At 30.0% G+C, this 12,944-nt stretch overlaps 2 protein-coding genes across 2 annotated transcripts; one reads left to right on the top strand and one right to left on the bottom strand.

The window, feature by feature from the left end:
• Positions 1 to 1,718: 1,718 nt before the first annotated feature.
• Positions 1,719 to 6,494, top strand: LOC103307887 (zinc finger MYM-type protein 1-like). The gene is made up of 7 exons (XM_008180308.1): positions 1,719 to 1,827; positions 2,915 to 2,989; positions 3,127 to 3,222; positions 3,425 to 3,499; positions 3,637 to 3,732; positions 4,176 to 4,283; positions 4,342 to 6,494. Exons 1-7 carry the CDS (start codon positions 1,719 to 1,721, stop codon positions 6,492 to 6,494), a joined length of 2,712 nt encoding a protein of 903 aa, XP_008178530.1.
• A 785-nt stretch (positions 6,495 to 7,279) lies between these two features.
• Positions 7,280 to 10,849, bottom strand: LOC100166087 (protein borderless). The gene is made up of 4 exons (XM_029485104.1): positions 10,553 to 10,849; positions 9,650 to 9,840; positions 8,629 to 8,844; positions 7,280 to 7,558 (listed from the first exon to the last, which is right to left on the bottom strand). The coding sequence occupies exons 1-4, from the start codon at positions 10,818 to 10,820 to the stop codon at positions 7,280 to 7,282; spliced, it is 954 nt and encodes a 317-aa protein (XP_029340964.1). The 5' UTR covers positions 10,821 to 10,849.
• Positions 10,850 to 12,944: the final 2,095 nt, after the last annotated feature.

The raw sequence follows: 12,944 nt of genomic DNA, 5'->3' as shown, positions 1-12,944 counted from the left end.
CAGGATAAGTAAGGTAGCCTTTGGATTTTGCTCTTACCAAATCTGATTCCTTACCAATAAAATCTTGTGAAGTATTAAGCGTTTTTAACCCTCTAACGCACATTTCACATTTAGTTTTATGAACTAAACGCTTAGCAATATACCTAGTACAAAAAAATTATATATATGTATAATAAGCAATTAAATAAATACCTACTTTTAAATTTAGTAGGTTTAGTTTTATGTTAAATTATAGATACCCAGCCAAAAAATAAACGACACAATCAAATACGGTAGAATCAGCATAATTGTGTTCTAATAGAATATCGTCAAGGTCCCAACAATCTTCCTGTACAATTGTATCTATTTTTTCTTTTAATTTATTAATTTTAATTATTCTTTCAGAACTATTTGCTGGATCTTTAATAATATCTTTTAAATCTGATAGTGAAATAATGGGAATAGACTCTAGAGACATACAGAGTACAGACAAAATATTATTTACTGTTTTTTTTAATATGTGTAATTATTGTAATACTTACCTTCATATACTGTACAATTTCCTGTCTTAGGAGGTTTTATCATAGAATAAACAGAAAGCATACAGTATAGTTGTAGAAAGGTTGGCGTGGTTGGGTGATCATTTGGACCTGCGATTTGTCTGGTTATTCCAAAAAATTTCTAAAAATCAAAATCATTATACAAAAAAATAATTACAACAATCATAATCACTTTGAATGTATTCAAGAGCCTATAAACAAAATGAGAATAATTATTAATAGTTTTTATTGTTATATGTTTAATAATAATACCTTTCTTTTTCTTGGAATAGTACAACTATCAGACATCATTGAGCAGTGGCGCCGAACCAACTGTTTAGGGGGGGCGGCCGCCCCCCCTATTATATGATGGTGGGTGGGTGGGTGTGTAGGTGGGTGGTCAGGACACGGTGTGGTACACTGGTGATATTTTATTTTGTTAAGTATAAAAGGGTATGGGGTTAGTTTATAGTTAGTAATAGTTACTAGTTATGTAGGTCCTTTTCACAAACGCGTGTTTGCCGATTTACAGTAACTTATTATTTAACTCGATTTAAGTTACTTAAATATATCATTTTGTTGTGGAAGAAATAATATTGTAATTTGTGAACGAGACAGACAATTCGGGAACGTTCGATAAGAACTATGTCCTATCCATGCGTGTATATATTATATGCATGATATAATTAATATCATGATTATATGTTTATCTAATTTATATCATGATTATATGTTTAAATCTTATAAGCGATAAGTCTAATGTATAAATTATAAATAGAACCAAAATAAAACTGCTAATACCCTCCGTCTCCCCACAACCGTGAAGAAGCCGTGGATACTATTTTCACAGTATTCATTATTATTACCAAATTAAAAATAAAAACTATTTTATCGATATTCATGTTGGTAATAATTAATTATGTTTGTAAACATGATCCATGGATAATTTTAAAAATTTAATTCAGTTGTTGTGACTTGTGTATGTTCAAAACAGAATCTACTTCTTACAACAGGCCTACATAATTAATATTGATTTTTAGTTTATTTTTTACCAAATATCGTATTCTGTGGTAGTGTGGTTAAAATACAATTTAAATATAATTTAAAATGTCAAAAAGTGATCACGAATGTTTGTGTGGTAAAAAAAAAGGGCTTTTGAATTCCACAAATTGGACTCGCCATACAACGTCGTGTAAGATAATGAAAAGTAAAAGCATATGCTCTAATATTTCTTCGTTTTTTAAAATACCAGCGACGGCCACAGCTTCAAGTAATGAATTAAACACAATAACAAAACGACAGCGACTTGGTAAGTTTTTAATTATTATTATTCATTTTTTAATGCTGTACAGTAACTTACAAGTTAGTCACTGTAATGGATTGTGTTAAATTTGAATCCAATAATACAATATCATTGTATAAGACAAACGATTCTGAGCGAAGACAGTAATAGTTAGTCAGCCTATTACTAACTATACTAAGTATATTTGATGATGTTATTGTGAATAAAGTATTAAAGTAAAATTGATATATTATAACCTATTTACGTGGAATCTTGTTTTAAATTTTCAACTTCAAAATAATTATTAATTTTAAATTTAATATATTTTGTCAAAATTTGAACTTAAATTGCTTAGGTATAAAAAAAAATTGTGCATATGTAGGTATTTTTAATATTTTTAAACTGCTATTGTAACAATATATCAGGAGCCTAGTATTCAATTTTCACACATTTTGGCCCACCAAATAAAATTTTATTGATATTTATAGAAAAAAAAACTAAAAAAATTGAAATTTGAAATTGTCCGTAAACAGCTCAAAATAAATCAAAATATTTTCAAAATTGTATGGTTTATAAGAAATGAGAATATAAACATTCAGTGAAATTTTCATGCATCTACAGTTATTAATTTTTGAATTACAACAAAATAAGAAAATTGCCACATGAGAAATCGAGTGAATATCAAATGTAAAAATATAAACTTCAAACATCAAACGCTTATAAAAATTTAATTTGACTTGCTTTTAGATATTTTTTTTTTTTTTTTTGATATAAGTATACAAACATTGAAACATATGAGAAATCTTGTATTACATTTTCAAATCTTAGATCTAAAAAGAACATTTTTTATAACAAAAATATTGTTGATGTACCAGGTGAAAAAATAAATAATAAATCATCACCAATGCCAGGTATACCTACAGGATCTATTTACTCTATTCATGTTTAATTTTAAGACGCATACTTGTTTCAAATTAAAATACTAAAATATAGGCACAATAATAAATTAGATGTTACTGTTACTTGCTAGTTGCTTAGTTTAATTGAGTAGTTGAGTACTTATGTTTAATGATAAATGATTTATTGTTTTGTCATTATGTTTTTTTAATTGCAGACATAGAAGAGACTTTTGAAACCCACTTGTATACAGTGGCTGAGAGCACTTTTTCAAATAATGCTGAAAGCGCTGGTAATTTATTTTTCTAATTACTTTTATATTCTGAGCGATACAATGAATGTATTGACATATTAATATATGGTTTATTGATACTATACACATAATAGTATATTATACGGTGATACAACAATTGTTATATTATTTATTAGAACAAGAAGCAAAATACAGTGAAGTAATTCCAAACAAAAATATTGTAGATGTACCAGAAGGTGAAAAAACAAATAAAAAATCATCACCGATACCAGGTATACCTACAGGATCTATTTACTCTATTCATGTTTAATTTTAAGACGCATACTTGTTTCAAATTAAAATACTAAAATATAGGCACAATAATAAATTAGATGTTACTGTTACTTGCTAGTTGCTTAGTTTAATTGAGTAGTTGAGTACTTATGTTTAATGATAAATGATTTATTGTTTTGTCATTATGTTTTTTAATTGCAGACATAGAAGAGACTTTTGAAACCCACTTGTATACAGTGGCTGAGAGCACTTTTTCAAATAATGCTGAAAGCGCTGGTAATTTATTTTTCTAATTACTTTTATATTCTGAGCGATACAATGAATGTATTGACATATTAATATATGGTTTATTGATACTATACACATAATAGTATATTATACGGTGATACAACAATTGTTATATTATTTATTAGAACAAGAAGCAAAATACAGTGAAGTAATTCCAAACAAAAATATTGTAGATGTACCAGAAGGTGAAAAAACAAATAAAAAATCATCACCGATACCAGGTATATCTGCAGGATCTATTTACACTATTCATATTTCATTTTAAGTACCTAACTTGTTTCAATATTTTTGTGAATTTCAATATTTCATTAAGTGTTATAATATTATAAAGAGTTGCTTCTCAACTTTTGTCAAATCATGATAAATACAAGTTTTTTTTCATACAACAGGATACATTCAAGTATTTATTTAATAAACATGGAGATTATATTTAAATGTATTACCTGTGAAAATATAATTTAAAATTGTATAATATTTAATTTATCTTTTAGGAACAGTGATGTTTATTTGTCATGTATTAATTTGTTATATGTTGTGACTACTCAATACTCATAATAAATTATAACCATCTGCAGTTTAATAAGCTTATTATTAGCAAAATATCTGACATTTACACTCCTGCTATTTCTTTTATATTATAAAATATAGTAAATTATTATTACAGAAAAGCCAGAGAGCGAAACTAAAATAGTTATTCAAAATGATATTGACAGCAATATTGCTACAGATGAAAAACATTTAATGGAAATTAATGATTTGAATTTTAAAGAAAGTAAGACTTAATTATGCTGAAAGTTTTCCAACTATTAATTATATTATTTATCTTGTAGTATCTGATGTGGCCGATATTGGTAATGATCCTTTTGTCTTCAGCAGTATTAAACATTTCACCCCGGAGCTTATTAATTTTTTCTTTAAAAATGGAGCATCGCAACCATTGCCAAATGAACTTCCTAATAAAAAATTTCCTATTGACGCACAAGGGAGGTCATTCCATGAAAATTGGTATTGGAAAAAGTTGACAAATGGTGATGTATCAAGACGAAAATGGTTATCTTATTCAAAAAAACAAAATAAAGCATACTGTCTTTACTGTGTGCTTTTTGGTAGAAATGAGCAAACAAATTGGGTAAAAGAAGGTTTTCATTTCTGGAAAAATGGACCAGCTAAAATTTTAACTCACGAAACTTCAGAAGCCCATATAATGGCATCGATTAAAGCTGCTTATAAAGAAGCTTCTTTTCCATTATTGCCGTCATTAAAAGAAAATTCTGTATCAAACGTTCTACTTAATCGTGAATTAATTAGACATTTAATTGATCTAACATTGTTTCTAGGACGTCATTGTCTATCGTTTAGAGGTCACAAGGAAGGGTGGCAAGAAGAAATGTGTGGGAATTTCAAAGATTTAACAAAGCTCTTAGCGAAATACTCCCCTGCTTTATCATCATACATTACACAACTTCAAATAAAAGGAAGAAAAATGCCCAATTTTTTGTCATGGCAGCGTCAAAATCAACTAATACAAGCTATTTCTACTAATATTCGTGACACTATTCAGAAAGAATTATTAAGTTCAGTGTTTTTCAGTGTATCATTAGATACTACTTATGATATTTCAAGAAAAGAACAACTGTCTATTGTTCTAAGGTATATTAATAAAAAAGATGGCATTGTTTGTGAACGTTTGGTGGCAGTTCGAGAAACAGTATTGACTACCGGGCAACATATTTTTACAATGTTTGAAGATATTTGCAAAGAAATGAATCTAGATTGGAAACAAAATCTCGTAGGTCAATCTTATGATGGGGCAGCATCAATGAGAGGTGCTTACAATGGGCTTCAATCGATTGTCAAAACACATAATCCATCTGCAACTTATGTTTGGTGTTGGGCACATAGGATTAGTCTTGTTGTAGTTGATGCAGTCAGTAGTTGTGTAGAAGCAAGGGATTTGTTTGGAAATTTAGAAACCTTGTACGATTATGTAGGAAGCAGCAAAAAACGTGGTGGTCTATACTCTGATTATCAAAAAAAGCGATACCCAGGCAAACCCATTCGAAGGTTAAAAAGGGTTTCAACTACTAGATGGTCATCACATGCAAGTGCACTCAAAACGGCATTTGATACATATGATGCACTTATAGACTTATTATACTACTTACAAACCGATTCATCATCTGATCGTGTTTGTAGTGTTAAAGCAAAGAGCTTACTTGATTATTTATTATCTGAGAGATTTATTTTAACAGGGTTAACATTTAGGAAAATATTTGATTTAGTTAATCCACTAAGCAAATTTTTACAAGGAAAAAATGTGGATCTTTTAAATGCTGTATCTTATGTTCAATTTGTTCTCAAAAAAATGCAAGAACTTAGAAATGAAATACAATTCAATATAATTGTTAACGAAAAGAACACATTTTTGGATTCCAGAACTAATGATTTTGACATGATCCCTCTCACAGATATTCGCACCAGACGTATAAAAAAAATGCCAGGTGAAATGGCGACAGATGATCAACCTATAATCAGTCCTATAGATAATTTTAAAATAAAAACTTTTTATACTGTTATAGACATTGTTTGCACACAAGTAACTGAAAGATTCAATGAGCATTCTACGCCTTTATTTAAAGATATATCACTTTTCCAAAAAAAACGACTTAAAGAAGTAGCAGAACCCAATAATTTAAGACTTCCTATTGATGCTTTTAATGCTTTTGAGCCGGTATATGGGAAGTTTGTATCTGCAGTGAATTTGAGACGAGAATATTTACAATTCGCAAACACTTATTTTGAATTTGAAAAGTTGGTGAAACTTCCAGAAAAACTACATGAACTAGATCATGATTTTACAGATGTTTTAAATTCTGATGATAATGATGACCAAAACACCGATGAAGACAGTTCTGAGGAAGACGAAAAACCACAAGATACAATACATATGCTATTTGAAGTATGCAACAGATCTGAGTTGTAAAATATTTTTCCTTCACTCTATACTGCACTTTGCATTGCACTTACTCTTCCTGTATCAAGTGCTTCTCCAGAACGTGCATTTTCTAAATTGAAATTGATTAAAACACGTCTCAGATCAACAATGTGTGAAGAACGCTTAGAATCACTCATGATAATTTCATGTGAAAAGGATATTCCAATAGATACAGATGAAGTCATCAAATGTTTCTCATCATATAGTCCAGTTCTTTTAAAATTACTAACATAAATAAATTATAATTATTTTAATGCCTGTTTTAGGTTTTCAGTTTTAATTATTTTACCTATGTAAATTTAACACATAACATTTATTTTCAATATTGTGTGTTGTTGGTAACACATTGATGGATTTTATTTTTATGTTTTTTTTTTCTGTTATTTTGATGAGTAATAAATTCGTTTTGTATATATATATATATATAAATGGTGATCAATCATCAATATAATATAATACTACATTTTATCTTTGCGCTAGTAAAAAGGATTATAGCATTAGCACCCAATCCTGGTGTATAAATTATTATTTATAAGTCATTATGTCATTTATAACATTTTAATCACCTTGCAGTTAGGTAAGTAATTAATCTTTATTAAAATTGAGTGTTGGGGGTCACCTATCTGGTCATTTTTTGGGTGGGTGGGTGGGTATCCCAAATATGTAGTTGCCCCTCCAATTAAATTTTAGTTCGGCGCCACTGGTTCTATCCAAGATTGGTTCTCAAACTCTTGATACATATAGGTACGGTTAGGAAACACTAGTCTAGTAGTCTATAATACAACAAGTATTACTAACCAAACGGTGCAGAATGAATATGGTCGTTTCCAGTAAGCCACGATATTCTTGTTAGTTGCATTTACGTGTAAATCGAAATGTTTACGGTGGAATAAGTTTTCCTCGACGATCAACTCTGTTTCCACCGAAATAGTAGCTGCGATGTTGGATGCCACACATCTATAGACACCTCTGTCTTCACTCCTCACACCAGTCAGAGTTAGATTACCACCAGTGACTGTCACTCGAGGATAAAATAAACTCTTACCGTCCGCCTATAAATAGGTAGGTATATACAAATAATATAAATAATTAATATTTTTAGAGTTTTTGTTATTTCTTAAATTAAATAATAATGATAGTAATTAATAATATATAGGACATAGGCAGGTACTAATAATGTACTAATGTAATATACCATGTGTACTGCCATAGGCGTAACTAGTCTTTAAAGTTAGGGGGGGGATTCAGCCCTAGCATTTTTTTTGAATAAGCAAATTATTAATACAATTTATAGGGACTTAAGAAATTCTGAGGGGGCTGAAGCCCAATCAAGCCATCCCCCCTAGCTGTGGCGCCCAACTTATGTGTACTGTAGACTTCAGTTAATACGAATCACTTGCGTATAAGACGAAGAATTGATATTCAAAACCAATATTAAAGAATAATAACATTTATTATATAGGTATTTATGAATTACTAATAAGCGTTAACAACTATGCAAGTTAATTTAATCAACCATGGTTACATGAACAATAAATCAAACGAGTCTCCCTTAGAGATAACATATTAAAATAGATTTTTTTATTATTGAACTTAAGCCCGGCGTCTATGGTCATTAGCTGTTGTGGGGATTATGAACTGTGGTTAGTACGGTATAGGTAAGCAACATATGTGTGTGTGTCAAAGTTTTAAGTTAACATTTTTAACTACTAAGAGCCCGGGCGGTCACCCATCCGGGAGCTAGTAGTTGCGAGCGTTACTTACTATCAGTCATATTGCGCGACTGGGAGCAAACAATACGCCACGCCAAGCCACTAAAATAGATTATTCATTAGTAAAAAATGATACTATATAGGTATTAGGTACGATGATATGTAATGTGTTAAGGTTAACTAGTTTTTTGCACACCGCTGCCTGATGGCCGTTGCATTTTTTGGGATAAGGCCATGTGGCATGTACTAATGATGAGACATTGAATGTGATGTCTGTATGGACAATGTAGGGGAGGCTAGTATAGGGTCAACCATTTCAGCGGACCTCGAATCTCCGAGCTGCGCAAACACTAATTTATGATAACGAAATAAAAATAAAATCATATGATACTATGCATTATGTGTAGTACCTTCTGCCAAACAATCGCCGGACCTCTGTTATCGAAATTCTCTGCTTCACATGGCATTGTGATGTTATCTCCGAGTTTACGGAAGTACAACACTTTCGGTACAACAATTAATTTTGGTGGATGCTGGACGATCACGTCCATTGGCGTAGATGCCCCTTCAGTTCCCAGCTCATTGAATGGCGTGCACGTGTATTTACCACCATGTTCTTTCTCTACCTATATACGTGTAATGTGCATATAATTATAACAGACAAACAAATTAAAATCCTATGCCTTATTATTAGGTAGGTAGGTACCTATGTACTTACTACTTACACAGTTACACGTATTACATATTATAATATTTCAAAATCGGTATAGCCGTATAGGTAGGTACTTGTTAAATTATAAATATATGATTTTGTGTATATTGTATATATATACAGTTTGTTCCAACAGTTCCGTATCACCCTAATTATCTACGTGGCTAATAAGTATAATTCGCCGTTCACGGGAATAAACCTCCTATGTGAAAAAAGCGTAGTTTTCAGGAAACGCGAAAAACGTTTTAAATGAAAAAATCACATAGGAGTTATTTCATAAGCGATTTATATTTGGTAACACATAGGATGATTTTTCTACGGTGGAGATAGCTGCACATAGGAGATACTTCATCAACGATTAGTAGGTACCACATAGGAGAATTTATTTATTATTTTTCATTAATTTTTGGATGCAGATAGCACATAGGAGATTTCATCAATATATAGCCAATTTTTTTCTGAATTCGGGGATACCAAAAATCATAAATTTGGCACATAATTATTATCTAAATATAAAATGAGAACTTTTTTCAACTGTTATCTATTATACGAATAAAGAAATTTACCTACGCTCTTAAGTTAACATTTTCATACATATAATTATATCGAAAACTTAAAAATTTAAATATTTCAAGGTCAATGAAAAGATTTTTGGGATGATATGAGATTTTTGGGACATATACTGTTCATAATATATATGTATATAAATCGATTCGTACCCGATCAAAGTAAAGAGACCCGTTTAGCCTGTGGTAAACTCCGGGCACGTTGTACGTGTCGAACAAAAACCCGTCTTTTTCCCATCTTATTTTCGTCAGCGGCGGGTTGGAATGGAAGTGACAATCCAAGGTACCGGGCTTACCGTAAGCAAGAAAAACTTCAGCTGGTGAATAGACTACTTTCGCTTTGTCTGCAAAAGGCGTGGTTTGATGATTAAGCTGTATATAATATATTGACAAAGGTTTAATTGAATTGTAGCGGAACTTCCATTTTTTTAAAGTAAAATCCAAATAATAGTAAAGTACATTTGTATAATCACCACCCTCCCACACACACATAGGTACAAACACAAAAATGGCCGAATCAATGTTTTAAACATTACCTGCTGTTACACAATAAATATTAAGGGTCGTATTCATAGTCGATGCTTAAGAATAAGTATATTGCTTAAGATATATACTTATGACTCCAATAAGATCATAAACGAGACTTTGGATAAAGAAAACAAATTATTACTTAAATTAAGGTTGGTCGAGACCTAGGTACCTTAAGCATTGCTTTAAGACTTAATTAATATCACATTTTTTTTTTATTATCAAAATTAGATTAAGCAATACTTATTTTTAAGCATCGACTATGTGAATGCGGCCCTAAATCTCTTATATAAAATATTTGATGAGACTGGATGGAATACGCTGGTCTGTCGATTCCAAAAATCCAAAAATAAAGAAATAGAATCTTATTTAATAAAAATCGTTATAATATTATACACTATAAAAAAATAATATTACATTAATGCCTATTCACCAAATGTGAATTTATTTAGGCTTGGAAATTATTTGAGGGGTATTTATGATATCAAAATATTGATTTAATCAATAGGTACTTGATTAAACACTTACACTGAACGTTGAGAAAGGCACCAGCAGACAGTGTTCCCTTTGTTGATACTATGCGGCACGAATAAAAACCGTTGTCGTTCAATGCTGCATCATAGATGTCTAACGAACCTTCTGGAGTCACAAGAAATCTACCATTCAAGAATGGCAAATCATCCAGTGGCACGCCATCTTTATACCATTGGACAACGAACTCGGGATCTTCTTTCACGCAACTGAAATGAACGGACTCGTGTTCCATCCTGGTTTGGTTGATCGGGGGTATACTCATCACATCTCCACCTGTATCCCCCCCGCATAATATACTTTAGTAAAAAATACAAATTGCATTCTATATAACAATAATTAACAGCAACCACACTGTAAGCAATCTATTTTTGAACTTTGATATTTTTTAAATATATTTATTATTTAATTTCTTACAAGGAAATACTGTTGATCATTACTGAGAAAATTGTGGATACCTTTATAATACTGTAGAGAGAATCGTAGGAGATATTTCGTTAAATTTGAATATGTACCTAATTACAGCAAAACCTACCTTAATAAGTAAATGAATAGCAGTTATCTGTGTCTCCTCATGATGGAAAAATCAAAAATGTACAGAGAGAAAATACAAGTATGTTTACTCAGTGAACATTGGGCGAGAGAGGAAAAACCCAATGTACAAACACGAATTAAAAACTCGGTAATTTATGAAAGTAAAATATGTTGAAGGAACTAAGCAGAAGTATATGGGGGTGGCAAACAATTATGTTGTTTTCCCATAACAATGATGTGTGTTTTTTTTCTATTTGTATCTGTGTACACGATAAGTATAGTCGAAATAATGCTATGATTTTCAACTTATCAGTATATTTTCCGGTGGAAAAGTGAATCTAGTAGGTGAATTGGGGAGGTCGAAATTCGTAAATGCACAATAATTTTATATGAGCGTTTGAAGTTTAAATTTCAACCAAATTCGTAAAAATTTCGAAAATTATCAAATTATTTTTAATTAGAAATTCATGAAACTTTTTCTTTTTATAATTAAAATTTAAAAACTTAATGTAAGATTCCTCATAAGTTTGTCAACCTAAAACAAAAAAAAAAGTCTACCAGAGTCAAATTAAATTTTTATGAATGTTTGAAGTTCAATTTTTTACAACATTGGATATTCACTCGATTTCTCATGGAGCGATTTTCTTATTTGGTTATAATTAAAAAACGAATAACCTTAGATATCTACTTGATATTTAGTATTTACACCATATATTTATTTTATCATTTTCTATATCTACTTGATAAAATTTTCAAAATATTTTGACTCGTATTGAGCTGTTTCCAGACATTATCGATTTTAAATGTTTTTGGTTTTTTTCGATGAAATTTATCATATTGAAATTTACTAATTATTTTGCAATTAAAAATGTATAAAAATATTTTCATACTGTTACCCAAAAATCCAAAATTATATAAACACAATTCTATAGTTATTTCAAGTTCAACTTTGGACAAAATTAGATATTTAAATGGTTGCCGGTTATTATCGGTAAAATTGATTTTGTTTGGTGTTCCGTAAATATTCCTGTTATTTGATTTTTTTCCGATTATTACACGATAAGTACTGAATAGTTTTTACTTTTGACCCCCAAAATGTTTTGTTAATCATATAAAAATCTCGACACTCGTCAGCCAATTTTTCACATATACTTAGGACATATTTCGGTGTGAATGAAATCAGTATGATATTATAAAACAAAGTAATATGTATTGACTTTTCGTATAATATAAAAATTATACGTCAAAAATACAAGTGCGATACCCAATAGCCAATAATATATATTTTGTTCAAGTCATACTAATATATAAAAAAGGTGGGTAAGTGGATGTCGCTCTACTATACAGTAGGTTACAAGTGGGTCACTGTATAATGGATAGTATTAAATTTGAATTCAATGATATAATATCACTGTACCTATAAGAAAAACGATTCTGAGCGGAGACGGTATGTCAGTCTAGGTATAAGGTATCTTAGGTATATATACTTATCTATGGTATTAAAAAAAAAATTGACCAATAATATGTATCTATAATAAATTCCAAGTTAATCATATCACAATATCCATTAGGTTCTTATAACGCGTTATACATCAACAACAAATCGTGGTACTATCATAGATATATAATAGTATACTTTAGAAGTTTCAATAATATACAATCACAACAAAATAACTAAAATAGTTATTCCAGGTTTTTTAATATGTGATTTCGTCGAAATTTGAGCTTAAAACGACTATAAAAATATATTGTGCTTATGTATTTTTTAGATTTTTTGGTAACAGAATTAACTACTTAGGTGGAATCATGTTTTACATTTTTAATCCTTAGATATAAAAATTGAACATTTTATACA

Source organism: Acyrthosiphon pisum, chromosome X (genome assembly GCF_005508785.2).
Source record: "Acyrthosiphon pisum isolate AL4f chromosome X, pea_aphid_22Mar2018_4r6ur, whole genome shotgun sequence".
Classification (NCBI taxonomy): domain Eukaryota; kingdom Metazoa; phylum Arthropoda; class Insecta; order Hemiptera; family Aphididae; genus Acyrthosiphon; species Acyrthosiphon pisum.
The sequence above is the reverse complement of the archived record's forward strand: the minus strand, read 5'-3'. Positions and strand labels throughout refer to the sequence as shown.